Source organism: Centruroides vittatus, unplaced genomic scaffold, assembly GCF_030686945.1.
Source record: "Centruroides vittatus isolate TY-2023 unplaced genomic scaffold, ASM3068694v2 contig_2672, whole genome shotgun sequence".
In the NCBI taxonomy this organism is placed as follows: domain Eukaryota; kingdom Metazoa; phylum Arthropoda; class Arachnida; order Scorpiones; family Buthidae; genus Centruroides; species Centruroides vittatus.
The window spans coordinates 170-23,335 of record NW_027121702.1 but is presented as its reverse complement, the minus strand read 5'-3'; the positions used below and the strand labels follow the sequence as shown (position 1 = coordinate 23,335).

Here is a 23,166-nt window from a genome sequence, read left to right as displayed (position 1 = left end):
TTTCATTAAAAAAAATTCAAATATCAAATTTTAGTAAATTCTTGGAAATTAAATATAAACAACACAACCAACATTACAGATAATTTAGAATTGTATATTAGTAACTGTAAATAAGAATGGAGCTAATATATGTTAATCACTCTTATTAAATGGTTTGAAATCTCATTAAGATTTATGATTTTAGGCTAGCAAGTTCTAAAATCAGTCTGCAGGATTTGTCAGCTTTTTAAGTTGTCTAGTTTACTGAAAATGTTAATCATCATCTCAAGGACTAAAATGTTTACATCTCGAAAGACTATATTCTTTTTATGTAAATTAAGGCAGCAATCAATTAGAAATACTATTTACAGCCATCCTTAAAGCTTTACATTCAAAATATCTAATCTTTGTTATTGATATAGTCAAGATGTTAATTTTTTATATAATAAATTACAATCACTATCACTATTACTGCACTCGCATCTCAATTTTATAGATTTCAATCTGTAATTTAACCTTAAATTTTTTGTTTCCTTATTTGTTAATATTTTAGACATTAAACTAGCAGACTGAATTTAAAAGTTGTTAACTGTTATTGAGGTTTAATATTGATAAAATATATTAGTTTTTAATCATATAAAAATTGATAGTTACAGATTACGGATATGTTTGATGAGTTATTTTTTTCATCTTGGTTAAAATAATGATTTACTGAAATATTGTATAACTTAAAAACATATTTTTTAAAATCATTATGGAAAGATGTTGAGCTGATGAAAAAGAAAGACATACTTTATGGATTAAACATCTGAAAATAAAAGTATCATAATTATTAATATGCAAGCATAAAAATAATTTTAAATGATACTTAGTAATTATTTCAAATGAATCTTTATTTAAAATCTCATCCAAATTATATTCTTTAAGCTCTGTTGAAAAAAATGCCATTATTGATATTTAATTTTAAATAAATTTTCTAGATAATGTTAGAACTATATTTTGAATTTATATAAAATTTAAATAAATCAGAATTCTAAAATTATTGCTCTTGAGCAACAAAGAGATCATCATGAATATTTTGCTTAAAATTATGTAATTAAATAATGACTTCACAGTTGTAATTTACTATAAATTATGGTATCCATGCCATTTTAATATTTACAGTGTTGTGTGCTAAATATGAGAATCATGCAATCAATTTTTGATAAGCCATTAAATTTTATTTGGTTTGTAAATTTTTGCATAACAACCAATAGTTAAACAATATCAGCTTATCCTTGACTATCCGAAAATTTAGACGTAAAACAGAATATATACACATTAATAGAGAGCACAGAATAATAAATTGTTAAGATGATATCTGTGCCTTTATTTTAAATTTTTTCTACATATTTTTTTCCAATCTAATAATTTGATTGTTAAGCATTTACATACCAATCTACATCACTAATGAAGTTGTTAATACAGTGAATGGGGATAAATATCACCATTTAAATATGTTGTCATTTTAGGTATTTTGCTATTATATCAATATTAAATACACTAGACAACAATATATAAATGTCAAAGATTTTTGTGAATATCTATCAGAAGGAATTACCTGTTATCTGAATTAGTGGGCTTCACAATACTAAATTAATTCAATGACAAACACCAATACCACATTACAATGCATGAAATTTAGAAAGAATTAAAAAAGTACGGTAAATTAAATTTTTTTGTGAAATTATTCTGATGATATATTACACACAAGAGCAGATAAGATTAGTAAAGGAATATTCAAATTGAGGGGGAAATAAAGCAGATATAGTACACAGGAAAACTTTTCATATATCTCAACTTTGGCCAACTGAAATTTTAAAAAAATAAAAACTATTTAATGCCACCCTCTGCAATATTTTAAGTATTGTGCACAAAACAGATGTTAAATAATTTTTATAAAATGCCCAAAATTTGTACATTTTCCAAACACAAAGTGTATCTGTAACATTTTTACTGAAGAAAGAGGCACAAGAATAAGTCAAGTCTCTCAAACAAAAAGCAATGAGGAAATAAGTGTAGATGGCCTCGTGTCATTTCTTTTTAGGCTTTTGATCCTGTGACAGAGCTTGGCCTTTTTCTCTTCCACGAAGCTTGACACCTGCAATTTAATAAAAAAAATATTATATCCAATAAAGATTACAAAATTTTATTCCTTAAATTTCGTGTGCATATGTTAGGTAAGCATTATGAGTTTTCATTACTAAATTTGGAAAAAGTTTTTCTTCTTCCTAGAATTATACTTAATACATTTTTAAAGTAAAACTACTGTAATTAAAATAAACATCATTGCACAAATTTTAATGTAAGAACAGAAAAAAATTAATGCTGCTCACTTATTATTTTTTTTTGTTCTCAGCTATCATCAGCAATGAAAATTGATGCTAATTGATAAGATATTTATAATATAGGTACACAAGTTGTTGATATTTATTTGCCAAATGATGTAAATATATGTTAACTCATCTTTAATTTTTCACAAAAATGTAGTATTGCATTTTATTACATATCATTTATTTTGCAATTTATGTTATTGTTCATAATATTTTGCTCATTACTGTATTACAAATTTATGTAAAGAGAATTAATGGTCCATTTGTTGTCTGTCAGCATCATGGCCATAATATCAATTTCTTCTGATTCAATAGCATGCAATAGAATATAAGAATATATTTGTAGGCCAATTAAAATCACATACTGTAAATCAGCTGATCATGTTATGGCAAAAGAATAGAAGTATATCTTACAGTAAAGTTGCTTTTGTTTATTTTTCAGAAACTATAGATATAAAAGATGTTAATCTTCTACAATTAATATAAGCTAAAAATAGAGTTACAGACCAAAGATACTTTAATAAATATGTAATTCTGATTTATAATAATTAATAATACTTAATTACAATTAATGGATAGTTATCAAAGCTATGTTAATTATCACACATCAACTTAAAAATTCTATATTTAAGAAGTTTTTAAAAAATATATATTCTACAGTTTTGTATAATATAAAATAAATTTCACTTTTCAATTACTTAAATACTATATGGCCAAATTCAACAATTTTAAAGATTTCAGATTTGCAAAATTTGAGTGTACAACAAAAAAAATTAACAACTACATTAACTTATAACTGGATGCCAGATTCACTAGAACATCACAAATAACTTTGTTATATTAAATATCTCACTGAATTTACAATGAAAAATATATACATTGACAAAAGTTTTTGATCCTAGCTGGATCTTCATCAGGTCAAATAACATTCTAAAATTAGAATGCTTAGAAAAACAAGATATAAAAGTTTAAAATATTACAGAACTTTTACAGTAAAGTGTAATATTAAACAAAAGATGATAAGTATGTAAACAAATTTTTCAATCAACATTTGCAAAAAATTAAATTATTAAAATTTTCAATATGTCAAAAAATGATAATTGCATCATTATAGCAAATTAAATGATAATGTATTATCCCAGTTATTGTAAAAGCATTGCCAGATGTATTTGTTTAAACTTTTTTCCTCTTTGAAGTTTATGCTGCCTTTAATTTCAGATTTGTGAATCTCCAACACTGCCAGAGTTCTGAGGTAATTAGTATGCTGGGATCGCCTGATTATGTTTGATTTGCATTTTTGAGATCTATATGTGCATCATTTTCTGAGGTGTAAACAGACAAGACAGCAGTGTGTTTTCTGTGATATATTCTTGTAGTCTCTTATTGATAGTATTTGGTGGAGCCAATATATTCTAGGTCTTTTTTAAGCTATTGTCCTTCATCTGGTGCCCTGTGCTTATCAGTCTTGTGTTTAACTCAACTCTATAGTGGGAAAGATAAGACTGACAAATGCAATCTCCTCTTTTCTGTTTATGCCTCAGAAAATGATGTACTCATATATCTTGAAAATTTAAATATAATCAGGCAATCCCAGCATACAAACCACCTCAGAACTCTGGCAGTGTTGGAGATTCACAAATCTGAAATTAAAGGTATGTGCATAAACTTCAAGAGGAAAAAAGTTTGTCATACATCTGGCAATGCTTTTACAATAAACTGGGATAATACATTATAGTTTAATTTGCTCTAATGATGCAATTATCATTTTTTGACATATTGAAAATTTCAATAATTTTTAATTTTTTGCAAATGTTGATTAAAAAATTTGTTAACATACTTATCATCTTTTGTTTAATATTACACTTCACTGTAAAAGTTCTGTAATATTTTAAACTTTTATATCTTGTTCTTCTAAGCATTCTAATTTTAGAATGTTATTTGACCTGATGAAGATCCAGTTAATTTCAAAAACTTTTTGTCAACATTATATATAATGTCAAATGTTTTCATTGTTATATTAAATATATCACTAGATTTGTGTTAAGTTATTTGTGGTGATCTAGTAAAAAGTTAATTTTCCAATATGAAAATGAATTCCAAAGATTTATTCTTTATAAGATGAAAACTGGATTTATATTAGTGATGCCATGAATAGTGATTTTGCCAAATACTGAATATTCAGTGGACGAATGTTCGGCAAAATATGTGTACATTTTGCAGGTGACAGGCTACGACCTGTCTCATTGTAGTGGGTGTGGTAGCGACGCCACAGGCACATTTGTTTCATTTGCAAGTAGATTGTATCACAACACGCATTATTTGTTCATTGTTACATCAAATTGTGTTACTAATAGTCTTTATTACTAAAATATATCACTGTTTCTTCACCAAAAGCTTTACAAAATGGCACCATTTAATAAAAAATCACTTATTTGGGAATATTATGAGATTTGTAGTGAAGATAATAAACTGGCTGTGTGTTTGCTGTGTAACAGGATCTCACGTGGTGGAGAAGGAAAGAAAGCAAGTAAGTAAAATCTTATTACGTATTAATTAAGTGAAACAATTTTAGTCATATTTAGTATTTAGTGCTTGTAATTTTTTCTTTTTTGCCGGTACTTTATTTCACACGTAGTATTTCGTTGATAAACTTGATATAAATAAGGCCTATTTAGTATTTAGTGCTTGTAATTTTTTCTTTTTTGTTTTTTGCCGGTACTTTATTTCACACGTAGTATTTCGTTGATAAACTTGATATAAATAAGTCCTATTTTTAAATATAGATTTTATTTATTATCTTTGAAATTCAGAGGCTTAAGTGAAGCCAGAATAATACAAGTTTAAGCTAGTACTGTTCGGGAATTCCCTTCTTTGATGTCAGATTTTTCATTGTTTAATTATTGTTTGCTTTTTTGTTTACAGCCACAACATCTTTGAAAAATCACCTTAAAAGCAAACATACTGAGCAGTATGCTATGTTAACTGTTGCTCCCTCAGCAAGTGGCAGCAAAAACGACGGTACTCTTACTTCTACTGATTCCAAGATACTGGCAGTACCAGGTATGTCAGAAAAGAAACAGTTAACTCTGAAGGAAACAACTGGAAGGAAATTGTTATGGGATATTAATGATTAGAAATCAATAAAATATCATTATTTAATCGGTGAAATGACTGCCTTAGACAATGAACCATTATCACTTGTTGAACAAGTCGGCTTTAAAAAGCTTATAGAAAAGACAGTACCTCATTACAAAATACCTGGTCGCACTTACATGACCAAGAAAATTATTCCTGAAATATATAATAAAATTTGCTCTAAAAGTGAAGCTAGTATTTCGCGAGCAACAGCAGTATCAGTGACATCTGATATGTGGACATGTCAGCACAATAACCAGTTTCTTGAGTTTCACTGTGCATTGGATATCGCCAGAGTTTATTCTTGAACATGGCGTTTTAGCGATGAAGCTGTTTGCTGGCTCACATACAGGTACCAATATCACAAAAGAACTCAATGCTATTGCAGAAAGATGGAATATTCTTCATAGCAAGATCCGTTTACTTGTCCATGACAGTGGAGATAATATGATAAAAGGTATACGAGAGGCAGAATATGATTCTGCCAATTGTTTTATTCATTCAATGCAACGAGCTGTCGAGGAATCACTAAAGTCTCAAACGGAAATAACACAGATGGTAGTTGCTGCAAGATGAATTGTTACCCATTTTAACCACTCTGGTATAGCACAAAAAAAGCTGAAATGCAGTCACCAAGAACTTAACTTGCCAAACCACCAACTAGTACAAGATGTAAGCACACGTTGGAATTCTACATATTATTTAATGGAGCGATTATTAAAACAAAAGTGAGCTGTTTCTTTGTACATAACTGATCATGAATCTTTAAACAATTTAACACCTTCTCAGTGGGAGCTAATGAAACAATGTATCAAACTGCTCAAACCATTCAAAGAGATTACGAAAATAATCAGCTCAGGTATTTCCTGCATCTCTGAAGTGATTCCACTTGTTGTCACATTGTTGAAATACCTGGGGAAGGAAGAGACTGCAGATAGAACACCAAATTTATTGAGAATGAGATCTTCACTACAAGTTGAGCTTGAAACACAGTTCAACTTTGATGAAAATGACAAATATCTGGTTGCCACTTTTCTTGACCTGCATTTCAAAACCAGTTTCCGGGTTTAGTTCAAACGCAAAGAGCAAAACAAAAAATTCTTTTAGAAGCTCTGAAAATTAGTTGTGATGAGTCTACTAGTACCAATGACAATTCTTCTCCACTTTGTAAGAAAAGAAATATCAATGAAAATGATAAAACCATTGAAATACATGACAGTTTCTGGAACTGTTTTGAGGAAGTCGCTACAGAAAATATGCAAAAGGAGGAGGATGTGGAGAAGAAAAGTGCTATGGCAAATGAGATTTATTTTTATATGAAAACTCTTCGTCTAGATTGGATGGCAGACCTTTACAAGTGGTGGTTAGCAAACGTAAAACAGTATCCAAGCCTGACAGAATTCGCTAAGATTTATCTATTGTTTCCCGGCAGTAGTGTGTATAGTGAGAGGCTATTTTCAGAAGCAGGTATAGTTTATGAGGAAAAGCACAATTGTTTGCTATCAACAAATGCTGAAAAAATTGTTTTCATTCATCACAACTTACCACTGATAGATTTTAAGTATTAAATGTAATAATTTGTGATTAAAATAAATACATTTTTGAGTAATATGGGCGTATTTTTTTCATGATTTGGTATTCAGTCGAATAGTACGCAACATTCGACCAAATACTGAATATTAAAAAAGTAGCCAAATAGTCCGAATACTGAATAGTAGCCAAATATTTGTGGCATCATTAATTTATACCACTACATACTGTAAGCAAATAAAAACAGAAAATTAGCAGAATGTTTAAGAAAAAGTTTTCTTACCAATGATTCTTTCAATTTTGGTCAGTATTTGTTGATTTGGTACTGCTCTTCCAGCTTCATAATCATTAATCACTTGAGGCTTTTCGTTAATCTTCTAAAAAATAAAATCAATATGTGTGTTGGTAACTTGTTAGGTTAGATTTCCTGAACAGCAAAATATGTAATATAAATACAGTTGAATTTGCTTAATTTGAACCTATTATTCTAAGTTCTTAAATTCAAATTTAAATACTAAAATAACTATTTATTTATTTAATAAATACAGTTAATTCAAACTTTTAATATAAAAATAAAAAAATTATTAAAAGCAATGGAGTCAGAATTTTTCAATCTTGCATAATTGTACTATCAAAGAATACACAAAAATTTAAATTTTCTTTCTTTTCTGACTTATAGAGGGTTAAAAAATAATTTAACTCTAAACCATTTGTTAAAAGAAAAGAAAGAAAATTTAAATTTTTGTGTACTCTTTGATAGTACAATTACGTAAGCTTTTAATATAAATAGTGGATAATTCAAGGCTAGCATTAATATTTCAATATAAATATAATTTATATTGAAAGGAGAAAGTAGCATGTGGTCTGTGTGTCTGCGCACATGCGCATGCATGCACGCTTGTGTGCTCATGTGCTTATAAACTATATGCATTTTAAGGACTCTGAAATGAATGGATCCAGTCAACTCCTTGGACATTGTGAAACATATGACACTTTTAACTATTTTAATGAAATTTGAGTCTAAGTTATTGATTATTATTATGTCTAAATAAAGTACAAGCGTATACTATAGCTTATTCTTTCTGTGATTATGTGGCAATATATCATCAATTCAGTTTCAGCTGAAACATACGAAATGACAATATTTCGTTATTTTGAAAAATGTATATTTGAATTTGGTGATATTTTATTGCTATTCATTGCCTGTAAGTTATATACATATATATATATGTATTTATTTATTAATTTATTATTTTTTTAATTTTTCAATTTATTTTTTATTTATTTATTTTTAAAACAAAGAGAACACGTGCACCAGTCAATTTTTTCTGTAGTCATTTTATTGTTTTACAATTTCAGTATTTACCACTTATTACCTGCAGGTTAAAATAAATAAATAATAAATAAATATATATATATATATATATATATATATTCTAGTTATTTATTATTTTTCTTATTTTTGTTCTAGTTTTGTTTTACTTAATTATTTTCTCAAACAAATAAAACATATTTCACTAATTGATTTTCTTTGTGTAGTGTGTTGTATTGTTCTATAGTTTCAGCATTTTTCACTTACTGCCTAAAGAGTTTATTGAAGAGAGAGAGAAAACTATTGCTAGTATATATGGACTGTTTCATGTAAGTAATATTGTTCATGAAAAAATTGATAAATATGCATAAATCTTATATTATCATGTACAAAACATTATTTTTCTTTGTGTTGGCTTGGTGCCAAAAACAAATAAAATCAAACAATTTTATTTGTTGTCAAAGTAAAGTAATTTATATCATCAAAAATTTAGGTCATAATTTAACATTTTTTTTTTGTAAGTAATTTTTACTCCAAATGATTATTCACTATTGTGCCAAAAACTACATAAAGTAATAAATATATGTGATTATTTTTGTATCTCTATGATAAAAATTTGATTTTTGGTGAATTTTTAAAATAAAATATGTAGAGTGACCTTGAATGATTGCAGTTTGGATCAGTGTATTGAAGGGTAAAGTACAACTGACAACTGACCATGTCGAGTAAAAGGGTTAAAAATCAAAGTGATTAAATCAGTGAAAAAAGTAGAGAAAAATAGAATAGTTGCAAAGAATATAGAATATGAACTTAGGGAACACTAGTTTAATTTTTGAAATGGACAAATTGAATATTTGATAATTTGAAATTTTTTTCATTCCCCTGGTTCAAATTAAAAGTCCATATATCAAAATATATACATGAATAACAAAATTCATTTATAGAACCAGATAAAAATAAAACATTTTATAAAAATAGCTAAATATTAAAAAAAAAATACAGTAAAACCTTCCAAAGTGAAAACTTGTCTAAACAAATAAATTCTTTGAAACAGAGCAATTTCTATGTTAAATTCTACTATAAGCTGAAAACTTATCCAATGCAGAAACAGGAGAAGGTGCTGGATACAAAGAATGTAACTTAATCTGGATGAAGTAGAAAATTAAAATTCCACTTGTACATAAACATAAAATTGTATCCAGGTATGTCTGTCATTGCAGTGCGTGACAAACTGTATTGTGAGAATGATTTTGAGCTTTGTCAAAGAAATGCAAGTCATATGACAACGAAACATACCAACATAGGATCTTTATTATATTAGTCCATTGAATTAATGAGACAAAAACCAAAAATTTTCAAGAATTGAATGAGTTTCCAAAAATTGAGTTTGAGAACAAGCAACATATATAATTCATGAAAACAATAAGAATAAGGTAACATAGTACTATCAATTTGCCTTATATGGAATACTTAGTTACTAACTAATACTGAGTATTCAAAAATAACTTGATTAACATGTGGATAATTACAGAATTGAATTCAACAGTTAGAGTATTAAAATTCATCAAGAAGTTAGGTCACAAAATAACATGATCTCGGAGGAGAATCGAAAACGTTTGTTGGACGTTAATTTTTCATCTTGGGTACAGGAAACTTAAAGGCTTAAGAAGATATATTTGATTTTACATGTACTGGTATGAGGATTGTTTCTAAATAACATGGTCTATATATATATTACTGTAATGCAATTAGAATTTTTGACAGCAGAGCAAGACACTAGTTTTTGAACTGAAATAGGCTTGTTTGCTGTTAAGCAAGCTAAGTTCCACATCCAAGAAGTATTCAAATACTAGCACAAGTTCTTGGAGAAATTTTTGAAATTGGATATTTCTAAATTCTTGCATTTGAATGTGCACATCTTTAGTTGAAATCACTTTGGATTAAGACTAATAATAAAAATTTTATGTATGTGATAGTGATTTTACTATAAAAAAGAAACATAGCTGTGTGACATTTATCTGGCGTAGTCATAGATAAAAAAAAACCACTAAAAACCTGTTCAAAAACAGAAACCCACTAAACTGAATGCTCAGTACCGTGCAATTCCAATTTACACAGGTTTTAGTATATAAGTAAATTAATTAAGAGTAAATTTATTAAAACTAACCGTAGCCAACTCTTTCTGTGTTAGATTTTTTTTTTGCCGTCCTTGCTGAATCAATCTCCCAATTTCCAATCCAACAGTATCATGATGGAGCTGTTCTGTTTCTCTGTCTAGCTTTGCAGTATTCATACTTGTTTGATGTTGTTTATTTGTAGCTGCATTATCTATGAATTAAAGATAGTTTCTTATATATAATTGTAATAATTGTTTAATTATAAAAGACAAAACCATACATTTTTTAGTAGTTTCAATGGCCAACCCTTGTCTTTGTGCTGCATTAATAGCCTGAAAAAGTAAATAATCATTTCATTAAGAAAATTTAAATAAAAGTGATATAGGAATAATAATTTTTATATAATCTTTTAAATAGTTTAGAGAAATAAAATTAAAGGCAATTATAATAAACACAGTCTTCTTAAAAAGTTGGAAATATCTTGTGATATATTCTCTAATTCAAGTAGAAAAATCTTTTAAAATACATAGAATGGTCTCAAAATTCAAAGCTGCTAAATATATTACTGCATATATACAGGGGATGCAAAATAAATAATGAGACACATTTATAAAGCAAAAACAAAGACCTTGACAATTATGACTATTATGCTGTACAGGTAACCCCCGTATAACACGGCACTTCTATAGCATGGATTCACTCTAACACGGTTCGGGAATTAGGTAAAACACTCATAGAGTACAACATGAAATATGATAAAAACTGTTACCAGCTGATGATGCTCATGCTGAGATGCCTGCCTGCATCCGGCATTTCAACTTGTGAATAATAAATCCGATTTAAAGAAGGATTTAACGGCATATTTTTAATTTTTGGAACCTAACCCCCCTTTTCGCACTAGTTCTTTGTTTCGTATAACACGGATTCGCATAACAAGGCAATTTTTTGGAATGTAACTCCCGTGTTATACGGGGTTACCTGTATTTAAGATTGGTTCCCTACCTACCCATTGACAGGATGGTTTCATTTATTGTTGGACTGGACATGTGCAGTATCAAACAGGAAGAGACATGTGCAAGGCAGACCAGTCTAAAATGATGTTTTCTAACTTGTAGTGGTGATTTTGGCTGGAAATTGAGATTGCAAGGGAATTCCTAGCAAAACAGTGTTCAGTCGCTTGTAAAAGTTTTTGGAGCATCTACTTTACGGTACAGTACCATCAAGTAGGTAAAAGCATTCAGAGACAGTCATCAAAAAGCAGATGATGAACATTAGCCTAGGAATCCCCACAATATTACAACAAAACAAACTGCCAAATATAGAAAATACCCTGAAAGCCATGACCACATTGTTAGAGAATGATCACAGGTGGCCAATTCATGACCTAGGTTGTGAGAACAATTTGTATCACACCACCATCCTGTACATTCTGAGGGATAAATTGTGAATGCAAAAAATTACATTTTGTTGGCTTCCATTACTTTGAAATACTTTGAATGAAATCTAGAAATTGCAGCATTATGAGGTGGCATGTCTCCATTTAAAGAGTTATCAGTGTAAAGAGCTGATGTAGTTATACTGTAATTATGGTATGTGAAACATGAGCTCAATCCTATAAACTGCAATTGAAATGCCAGTCCACTGAATGATGACATTACAACTTCCCATTACGAAAGAAATTCTAGCAGAACCTACTAATACCAAGGCTATGAACACTGCCATGTATGATTGTGAAAGTATTATCCTAATGCATAAAGTGCCACCAGGGCAATCTGAATGCACATTGCTACACCCATTTTTTTGAAACACCATCTATGACCAGTACTGCATAAGAAACTACACCACTTCCTGAAGAATCCCCCCCATCATTTTCCATGACAATGTCCATTGCCATGTGTCAACCATAGTGAAGGATCTGCTCGATAAATGTGGTTGGGAAGTGTTGGATCACCCTGCATTCTTTCCAGACATGAGTGCATGCAATTTTGATTTATTCCCTATGATGTAGAATTAATTTAAAGACCATCCAGGACATTATACAGGACATTATAGACTGTTCCATAGCAACTATCGACAAGAAGTGGATTGCTAATGGCAATGACCAACTTCCCATCCATGAAAATGGGTGGTTTAAAGTGCAGGTGATTCACCAAAGAATTATAAACTATGAACAGCTGTATTTCTGTTCTGTTTCATGTAATTAATCAGTGATTATAATATATTTTCCAACCCTTGTATAATTTTGTTTTTTTGAAAAGTTTACTACAAACAATTAAAGAATGAGTTTGAAGAGTCTATATCACTGAGAATCTAATATATACACTGTTCTAACAATATATAATTTCAGTAAAATTGTATGTATAAAATTAATTTTCATTATGTATTTTAAAGACAATAAGTTTCACAACTAAATAATTTATAATTATTAAGATACAACAACTTTCAATAAACTTTATCTGTAGTGATGACAAACTAATTTATAAATGCATAGTGAAAAATAAAGTTCATTTCAATTTAAAACAGAAAAATCTTTTTACAAAGAATTCTTACTGAGTTTCATAAAGTTTTTACCAATCTTTAGTGGCCATCTCAGATTCTAGTTCAAAAAAACCCTCAAAATACAAATGTAATGAAATGTAGTAATACTACAGATTATAAATAAATATTTAACTATTAGCATAATTAACAGTAAATGATACAAAAATAAAATTAAAAGTCTAAAAAATTATTTGAAAGTATGTTAGAAAGCACTTTATATTTCTGCAATTAAAACAGAAATATACATGCTTCTAATGCTTGGACTTTTAATTTTGTATTTATATATTACTTCTTGTTGATTTACCTTTATTTATATCAATGATTAAATATTTAAATTTGATTTCTACTACCAAATGCTTATATCCCATTGCAATTGTTTTAAATTCATTTTGTTTCAGAATCTGAAAGTGACCATTAAAAATGAATGAAAACATCAGTGTTTTTTTTAAATACGAAAAAAATTCTTATTGAATTTCAAAATAAAATTTCATGTGGTTTGGATTGTTTAAACAACAGATGACAATCAATTAAACTAAGTTTATTTCTTTAAAATTTAAACTACAGTACAGTATATCACATATTTACTATTAAAAATTTATTAAAAGAAATATTTTCAATCTACAGCTATCTTCACTTTTATACTTAAAGATATCTTCTTAAATTATGCATTTAATATCAACAAACAAAGTATCATATACAGTTTGATTTTAAAAGTTCTGTACATGTCATAATAAGTAACTAAAATAATAGATATTTTAAATATACTGAAATGATTTAGACTTAAATAAAGCAACTACAGTATTATAATTAAGTTTGATTACTTCTTTGCAAATAGTATTTTATTTTAGTAATATTGAAAAGTTGGGAAACAAAAATCATTAACTTTACCCAATGTTTTAGATTATTAGTTTATTTTAGGATGTAACAAGCATCTCAATTTCAGAATACAGAAATAAGCAACTTTCGCATTTTTGAAAGTATCCTTCCATTTATAACTCTATTTATTTAACTATTTAAATTAATATAGGAGCTAGAAAAAATTCACAAATTTGTTGATTTTTTTTCTATTCATTCACATCAAAATATTGCTCTTTTGAATGGTTTAGTTATCGAATTTTTTAAATAAAAAAGGAATCAAATGATACAGTTTCAGATTTTTTGAAGTTTAACAACCATATTTACTGGATTGCATGCCAACTTTTTCTTTAATTTTTCATGGTTCAAAAAATGTCCCTTGGCTTAGAATCAGTATCAAGTGAAGATGAATCTGAGTCATCCAATGTCAGCAACTGAACAATTAAATGGTGTAAAATTTATTCCTCAGGCCTGATTAATAAATTCTCATTTTCTATTTATTTTTGTTTCCAATTTTCTGGAGTCAGCTTATAATCAAATAAATATGGTAATATCATCTGTTCTTGAACTGTATATTTTTAATAACCTGTTCTCTATTTCTCTTGACAATTATAATTTACTTTATATTATATAAATATGCATTAGTATGTACATATTTTTTTCTTTTTTTTGTTAAAGATAAAATTTTCATTGCACAAAATCTTAAAATTTGAAAAACAATAAATTTTTAAAATATTGCATTAACAGCTGTTCTTATGCAGTAAATTTTTATAGTTGTCATTTATGTTAACAATTATCAGTACATTAAAGATTTATAAAGATTTTTGTTGCTTTAAAACACCAAGTAATATATTGCAGAGAATAATTTTTATTGTTAATGTAAGACTTTTTGGTTAATGGGACACCAGTTGATATGTACAGCAATGGGTAAGAATTAAACTCTGAATGAGGAGTTTCATACCACCCCAGAATTGTTGACCCTTCACATGATATTTGTCTTCGAAGGTCAGTTTTTAACATGTATCAGTCTACCGCATATTCTACATGCAAAGCATGCAGATATGTGCCTCAGTGCCTGTGTGGGGGCAAACCCCCACACCGTCTAAAATTATATAACATCAAATACTCCACAGTCATGTGGGCTACTCAAAGCTGGCACAGTGGCGCGGGCTAAATTGTTAAATGCAATAGTCTTTCGCGATGGACTTCTGGCATCTCGTTAACCAAAAAGTACTGTTAATGTTTTTATTACACAGTTTTTATACACTCTTTAATAAGTAATTTTTCATAACATCAATCACTATTTTATATGAATAACTATTAGGTAACATTACATTACTTTAAATAGACAATCCTTTTCATTCCAAGAAATTTTTTGGATCCAAAAATTGCATATAAGTATGAGTATCTGGCAACTATTTAGTATAGCGTGAGAATACGACTTTCAAAGGGGCAGTACCTTCTAGTCATCGAATCTTTGGGATTCGCTCATGGTCTAGGATAAATATTATATTAAAATTAAGAAAGACAACAAGATTGTAGAATCTTGGCCTTGTCAGGATTCTTGACACCAGCCTACATATAGTGTAAGGCATGCCAATGAGTATTTAGATAATTCTTTCGAGTGAGAGGGACCATAGGTAACTAATAAGATTTTAGCATGGCACTGAATTCAGAAACGAGACCATTATTAACAAACAAGATTTAATAAAAACAAACCAATAAAACACAAATATATACTGAGAGAATATTAAACCTTAACTTATTCGTGAGAGAGAGAAAGAGAGTTTACCGATATCAAAACATACTACCTCAACTTGTATGACTTGCATAGACTCTTTGCTGGTGACAAAGTGTTGATGCGGTGGGACAAACTGTGGTGGAGGTTCAGTGAGGAGGATGAAGATCTTGGCAGGAACTTATAGCACACAAGTTAAATATGTGGACGAGAGATTCTTATGGCAGACGACCGTCTTCTATGGACATATCAATGCTGTTGAACTGCGTGTCGTCTATATACTTTTTGTGAACTGCTCCAAATGGCGGGAAATTCGCTCTTTTTATCCCGAATTCTGACCAATAGCAAATCTCGATTTCAGAGTGCTAATGGGATGTACAGTGACATGCAGAGGGAGTAAATATGCAGATGGTGGTCAGAATTGTAGATAAAGTCTTGTCGGAAAGGAAGTTGATTTCCCTTTTCTTGAAAAACGATGAATGTAACTTCCCTTTTCGTAAACAATATTTAAGAAATAATGTAATTTCTCATAAAAATTAATTTAATAAATCCCAATTCTCACAATAGCATATCTTTATTTTCTGTAATATCATGCCAATCATCATCATTTGCAGATGTATTTCAGTTTCACTCTCAGTAACTTCTGTTTATTTGTTATTATTTATTATATAATTACAACTTACTTGTGCCTGTGACCGGTGTGAAAATAATCAGTTCAAATAAACAAACGTTTTCTAAACGCCTTCCGTGTCCTTCTTCAGGTTAAGACCGCTGGATTCTGTTTTTTTTTTTTTAAAACGCCGTTTCGAAATTTTTAAGAACAAATTCGAATGATGACAGTTGGAATGTGTGATGACCATCGCGCATGCGCTATATCTGTCGTGTTCCGTGTTGTTCAGTAGCGTATTATTTTTAATCTTGGTATTCTTTTAAAAAGACAAGCCTATCGCGTGTTTAACAGACAGTCCGGCAAGTCGGCCATATATACCTTAAACAGAAGCAGATGTTGATCCACGAGCACACTGATCACTTCACTTTTTAAAACTCTTTATTGATCAATGCCTTGGCACCGCTAGGCATAGCCAAGGAAATAGTACATAAAGGTTACATATTCAAGATAAACATTTGATGTTACAGATTTACAAATGGAAATATGTGATGTACAGGTAACCCCCGTATAACACGGGAGTTACGTTCCAAAAAATTGCCGTGTTTTGCGAATCCATGTTATACGAAACAAAGAACTAGTACAAAAAGGGGGGTTAGGTTCCAAAAATTAAAAAACATGCTATTATATTTTCATAATTAAGATAAATATCTTTATTAAAATTTTCTTAAGTGATACGTATTAATATAAATTAAACAATGTTTTCTTTGTCCTCACTAAGCACTTTTAACCGAGGGCATTTTCTTTTTGGCAAGTTATCCTTATCCTCTGAGCATTTTTCTGCATTATCTTCAGATCCATGCTTTACCTTTTGCAAAAAGTATGTAATTTTAGATTGCTTGCTTTTAGACTGTTTTACATAATTTGGCAGAGGCGTAGCCTCTAAAGAAAGGTCGTCTCTGCTGTGGAGAATAGTTAGTCCCTGGTGATTGGACATGGCAAGTAAAGAAGATATTTTTATTATCTGTTTACGTGTTTTTACGTTTTAATACTGTATTTCCGCCAGCCCTATTTTACAAAGATTGCTTGCTTTTAGTTAAAAGATCTTTATAAATTTCCTTATATGGTGCTAAGCACTTATGAAGAATAAAGCAAGTATGGAATAAGGAAAAAACATCTGGCAACATCAAAAGCAGAAGCGTCGAGATCTGGCAACACGGAAACAAGTTTTGAGAAAGACCATGTGTATCAACAGAAGGCAAGAAAAAAAAATTTACATTAGTTAAGTACTAATAGTTCACGAAAATCATTATTTTTGTGAACTATTAGTACTTAAATATGTAAAAATTTATTACATTTCATGTTGTACAAGGGTTTTACCCAATTCTCGAATCGTGTTAGAGTGAATCCGTGCTATAGAAGTGCCATGTTATACAGGGGTTACCTGTACTTATATACATATTAACAAACCAACAAAAGAAACAAAGAACAATAAAATAATAACAATAAAAAATTTAAAAATGAGCACACTGATCATCTGCAATTGGAGTTAAGTCCTTTTCGCACATCCTAGTGCTCCTCAATCTCGGGGTCTACGGCCCCTCAGCCACCAACGCGCTCGCTATCGGCTAGTACTATGTGCCGCTTTCACTACTTGTCCAACAAAACTAACCTATCCCTCCAGGAGATGACCGTAGTCCGATGTCATGGTTTGCAGACTTTACCACAAGATGACAGTACTAGCAACTACAGTGCCGTCTGCATGATAGCATTAAAAAAGTATGATAACTTAAAAACTATGATGACTTTCTTATTTTTCGTCTCCAGTCCAGAAGTAGGGTACCGTCTCGGTCCCGAGTTCAAATATATATTCAAAGTCCTGAAATTCCGTAGGTGATAATCTATAGTACAGCCCTTTTTTCAAATCTCTAAATGAATACAAATGATCAAATTATTTATAAAAAATTTCCAAAATTAAATTTGGAAGTTTCCATTACACTTTTTCATTCAATAAAAAGGGAGTTATTCAATTTTTGAAATCAATTAAGCAAGTTCAATTAACATACAAGTTAAGTGATCACATGACATTCATCTTTGCATCATGGGGCATGTGTAACATTTGTGCTATACATGTTTACTTTGTTACCCATTAGTGACATAAGTGCCAAAAGTTCTTTAGAAGAAAATATTTTTATAATCATGTTTTAATAAAAATGAAATCCAATGGAAGTAATAAACTGAAGGGTTTTATTCATGATTTGAATAACTTATTACTATGTAATGTTGTTTATAGTCTTATCATTTGCTTCATAATATATTATATTAGTCAAGATTAAAATATTTGCAATTATTTTTATTATATAATAATTGTGATTAGTATTTGTTAAAATGAACCTAAACTTGCTTTTATCTTCTTACTTGATGCAAATTAACAAATTACACAATGTATTTTCAAACATCTAATTAAAAAATTATATTAAATTAAATTATATGTGAAGAAAATTTCTTATTATGATAACATATTAACATTAAAAAAGATGTATTCTGAATCATTTTACAGAGCAGATGAGCTATAAACAGACATACTGAATATCTAAGTTTGTGGTGAAGAATGTAATCTGTTTATGCAGAATATTTTTGAAAGTCTACAAACTTTAACAGAATGTTCTATAAGTCATAAAAATGAAAAAATCCATATAAACATAGGTTTGAAAATGCTTAATTTCAAAATTGTAGAAATTTTAAAAGTAACCATAATTAAAAAGTTTTTACATAATACAAATTAATAATAAGCTATGGTTTCACATTTATGTTTCATGTGACATTTTAAGTGTTCTTTACCTATGATGAACCATTACTCTAACTCAGAAATGGCAAATGCAAAATTACTAATTTAAACGCAATTATAATAAACATTATTATTGCTTTCCTCAAAATTCCAATCCACTTCAGTAAAAAATGTTTATTAGAAATTAGAGTAAACAGAGTGAAAAATACAAAAGTTTCAATATTTTAGAAAAATTCAATTAATTTTAAATATGTAAAGTCTAAAGTTAAGTGCAAAAAGGATTTATACAGAAAAATATTTCTAACTACGTTTTTATTTTTGTTTTAAAAATTTTTGTAAAAAAAATAAAACCCTGCCAAACTCATTTCACAAAATATAAAAAGTTTCATTTTAATATATTTTGTTGATCTTCAGAAGATTTAGAGGTAAATCTTCAATTTTATACTATCAAATGAATTCTGAAAACTTTGGAATAGTAGTTTTAAAAATACTCTAATATATTGTTCTGCACTTTAATTTTAGAAAATATTTTCTTTTTATAACATTAAAATCAAGGTCGTTTGCATAAAACTTTCTGTTAAACAATATATATAATCTATATAAAAAAATAAATTCAATAAAAAAATGACAACAATCAAGAATAAATTCTAAATAAGAAATAGTCTATTTTTTTGAATCATTATTTTAATATTACATAAATAAATTATGTTCCAATGAGCATTACATTGTATGAAACAATTTATGCCAATGACTATCACAATATACATAAAAAACTTTGGAACTAAATTATTTAGAATTTTGCTAGAAAAATTTTCCATTTAAAAAGTAACTAAACTAAATACAGAAATAAATACTAAAAAGAATTATAGGAGACAAACATATGTATGTACAAGGGAAAATCAATAAATAATCTGAACTCATCTGGAAATCTCATGGTATCCCATCTCATTACACACAATGTGGTAGGCTGATCTGTGACTCATGTTAAACTCTTTAGAAGTATTGTCAGTTGTGATTCTATACTAAAGATTCTGGAATCATTTGTTTCTTACATTATTAGTTGTCATAATGGTTGGACATTCAGAATATGTCATTGATCACATTCTACCTCCCATTCTTGAATCTTTGTACCCACTGATACACTGCTAAGTTACTTACATTAAAATAGTTCTTACCATACTGTGATAAATTTATGCTGGTTTCACTTTCTCAGCATTCAAAAAAAAAAAAAAAAAAAAAAAAAAAAAAAATGAATGCCACTAAGCTTCTCCTTAGTAGTGTAATTTGAAAGTGCTATGGTCATTTTGAAATCATGTTGCCAAGTACAGATGTAGCCCTGTTGTCATAATTACTACTCAAGACATGCAGAAAAATCATTTTGGTTCACAGATTAGCAAACTTCCTTACATCCTAATTATAATGGCAATTACTACAATATTATATTTACTGAGTTTTCCTTATATAATCCTTAAAACACTTGTTTTTGGGCAAGACTAATTAATGGAGTCAATTACAGAACAGATTTTAGAATAAAAACTAACCAATTGCATAATGTAATTATATCTCAAAAATAAAAATTTTAACTTTTATAACAAATTTTTATATATTATTTGAAATATTTAAAAAATATACAGTCAATCCTCATGCAGACTTACAACCAGTTCTCCTCCAACAAGGGAAATCCCCTTTCTTTGTCTGAGTCTAGGGTATTCCCTTGTAATCTTAAGTCTCGTTCCCATAGTCGGTCAGTATTTATTACACAAAGTGTTCACAATCTCCAAGACCACATATTTTATTTATATATTTGTACTTTATTGTGCATTCCATAGTACAAGATGTTGGCAAAAAGAAAAAGCATGACTTCATCTGGAGGAAGCATCAAGAATCAAAGGAAGGACAACAGAGTTGGAAGTGTAGCAGTGCTTGGAAGAGGAAGAAGAGGAAAGAATGTTAGCTGGTGTGTTCTCAGAATCAAATGTGTCTTTATTAGAACTACAGGGAACTATATGGATCTGAATGTTGAATAGTTCACAAAAGTGGAATGGCAATGAATAAACTTTTATGATACTGTCATAAAATTTATGAAGAACAAAAGAAAACTTACAAAACAGACCACACTAATGAGATTCTCCTCAAAAGCTACATCCAGGACTCCTACCCCTACAAGTACTTCTATTTCTTTGTAGTTATCTCCCTTGCCATAGTCCTCTACAGCTCCCGATAACTCCAACGACGATACTGATGACCTGGAACCAGTTTGGCTTCAACCCTTTAACAACTAAAATATTAATCTAAGTGATTTTTTTTTGGCACAGTACAACATTTTAATAATTTTTGCTGATTGTATTTTTATGTTCTGTAATATGTAAAAGATGCACACTAAAGCAAAATTATCAAGATAGAGTTTTCTTTCGATCATTTCTTTATCAAGAATAATTAAAACAATTAAGCTTCTTATTTATCAACTAATTTGCTCAATGACCTAGTCATAGCAACAGAACTCAGTCATTACGTAAGGAATGCCTGTATTCTCAGAACTCCGATATTTGAAAAACAAAACATACAGATAATGTATTAAAGATAATATATGATATATTTACATACCATTTTCATATTAAGTAAAAGCTCCAAATCTGTCATCACTATAATGAAAAGAAAATCACTATCGAAACCAAAATGTAAGAATGTAAAAGAATAATCATGTTAAATGATATGAAGTGTAATTTCAGCTGCAGACAGTGTCAAGTGTACAGAAGGTTACAAAAAATGATAAAATTATGCAGATGTAATCCTTCAATAGTGTGGTTCTTCAAATCTGCTGTCATAATTTATATTAATTCCATATTACATAAATTTAAATAGTATAAACAAATTAACTTTTTTAAATGTAAATATCTCACTTAAACAAGATGAAATTACAGAAACAAGTTTAATTATTTATTTGAACAGAATAGAACATATTGCAAAAATAATTAAATTACTTAAACATGAAAGATATTGTACGCCATTAATTATATAATTGTACAATGTCTTAAATATTACCGTTTCAGCTGAAAATCAATGTATAAAATACATTTATGATGAAATATCATGGACTTAAGCCTAATACTCACCTGCTGTGTACGTAACTGGCTGGCTTTTGGTGGCTTTTTTCGTAAATAAGTCACCGTATCCCAATCAGACTCCGACATTTTAAGTAATTAAGTTTGTCTTTAATATTTTAATTTATGTATTGGTCGATTTCAAAGACAAAATTTTTCAGATTAGAAAATTTTAACGAAGTAAACAACGAAAATGGCGACTATTGGAAATGCTTTTAAACGCCCTCTGTCGGAAAAATCATTTTCTTATTCTTGTGCTGCCCTCTAGCTACAACTGACAATAATTCATTAAAAAAAAAAAAAAAAAAACATGGATATTGTATAAATCAAATAAGTGGAAAATAAGTAATGTCGTTTAAGATAATCCGTAAAAATAATTTATCATTCTTTTTCTGGCAGAAATTTAAATTAAAAAAATCTACTTGATGAAAATTATTCGTTAAGGTCGCGTTTCTTTATGCAGAGCTACAGCAAAGCGTTTCTAAATGAAGTGCTTTAATGTAGCGAACCTTTCCTTTCCTTTCCTTTCCTTTCGCTTGTTTGTTTGATATGGAGATTATAGCCTTTGCGGCTCTTTCTCCGACCGTCGTTGCCAGTTGCTAAGCGAAACGACCAGTGAGGCTAATGTAGCGCTCCAGCGCCGCCACGTGGTGACTAGGAGTGATGGAGGCCGGCGGCCAGTAGATAGGCGTCAGCGTGCGCACCAGAGACATGTTTAGGGTCATCGTGTTGCCTAGGTCCTTGCGGGCTAAGGCATATTTAGGGCAGTGTAGCCAGTAATGAAGAGTAGTTTCCGCTGCGCCACAATGGGGGCACCCCGGAGAGTCGTGAAGGTGTCGTGAGTGAAGGAAGGCATTTAGCGCGGCCGTCTCGGTCCGGAGCCGGGCCAAGAGCGTCTCCGCGTGGCGAGACGACGCGCAACTGTAAGCTCCAGGGGGCGAACGGGCGAAGGTGGTCCCGGCCTTTGCTGCGGAGCGCCGCTGACCAGGCATCCGTCAGGGTGGCGATGGTGGTGTCCCGTATGGCCCGGGTGAGGTCCCGTGGCGTGAGGGGTTTCCAGATGGATCCACTGAACGGGTCGCGGCGGGCCGCTT

The 23,166-nt window shown here is 29.7% G+C and overlaps 1 protein-coding gene across 2 annotated transcripts; it reads right to left on the bottom strand.

Moving 5' to 3' along the window:
* Window positions 1-1,897: 1,897 nt before the first annotated feature.
* Window positions 1,898-22,298, bottom strand: LOC136971657 (endothelial differentiation-related factor 1-like). Of its 2 annotated transcripts, XM_067266125.1 has the most exons (6): window positions 22,085-22,152; window positions 21,576-21,613; window positions 10,726-10,777; window positions 10,496-10,656; window positions 7,300-7,393; window positions 1,898-2,119 (listed from the first exon to the last, which is right to left on the bottom strand). In XM_067266125.1, exons 2-6 carry the CDS (start codon window positions 21,609-21,611, stop codon window positions 2,052-2,054), a joined length of 411 nt encoding a protein of 136 aa, XP_067122226.1. In that variant the 5' UTR covers window positions 21,612-21,613; window positions 22,085-22,152; the 3' UTR covers window positions 1,898-2,051. The 2 variants fall into 2 exon arrangements, with proteins under 2 accessions (XP_067122226.1, XP_067122225.1); XM_067266124.1 differs by lacking the exon at window positions 21,576-21,613 and having other exon boundaries at window positions 22,085-22,298.
* Window positions 22,299-23,166: the final 868 nt, after the last annotated feature.

Bases quoted from the DNA above. Each gene is read 5' to 3' on its own strand.
- LOC136971657 (XM_067266124.1), bottom strand. From the start codon at position 22,162: ATGTCGGAGTCTGATTGGGATACGGTGACTTATTTACGAAAAAAGCCA. The intron at 10,657-10,725 runs GTATGGTTTTGT...TTTAATTCATAG, and splicing joins CATTGAAACTACTAAAAAAT to ATAATGCAGCTACAAATAAA. The intron at 2,120-7,299 runs GTAAGAAAACTT...ATTAAATTGCAG, and splicing joins CAAAATTGAAAGAATCATTG to GTGTCAAGCTTCGTGGAAGA.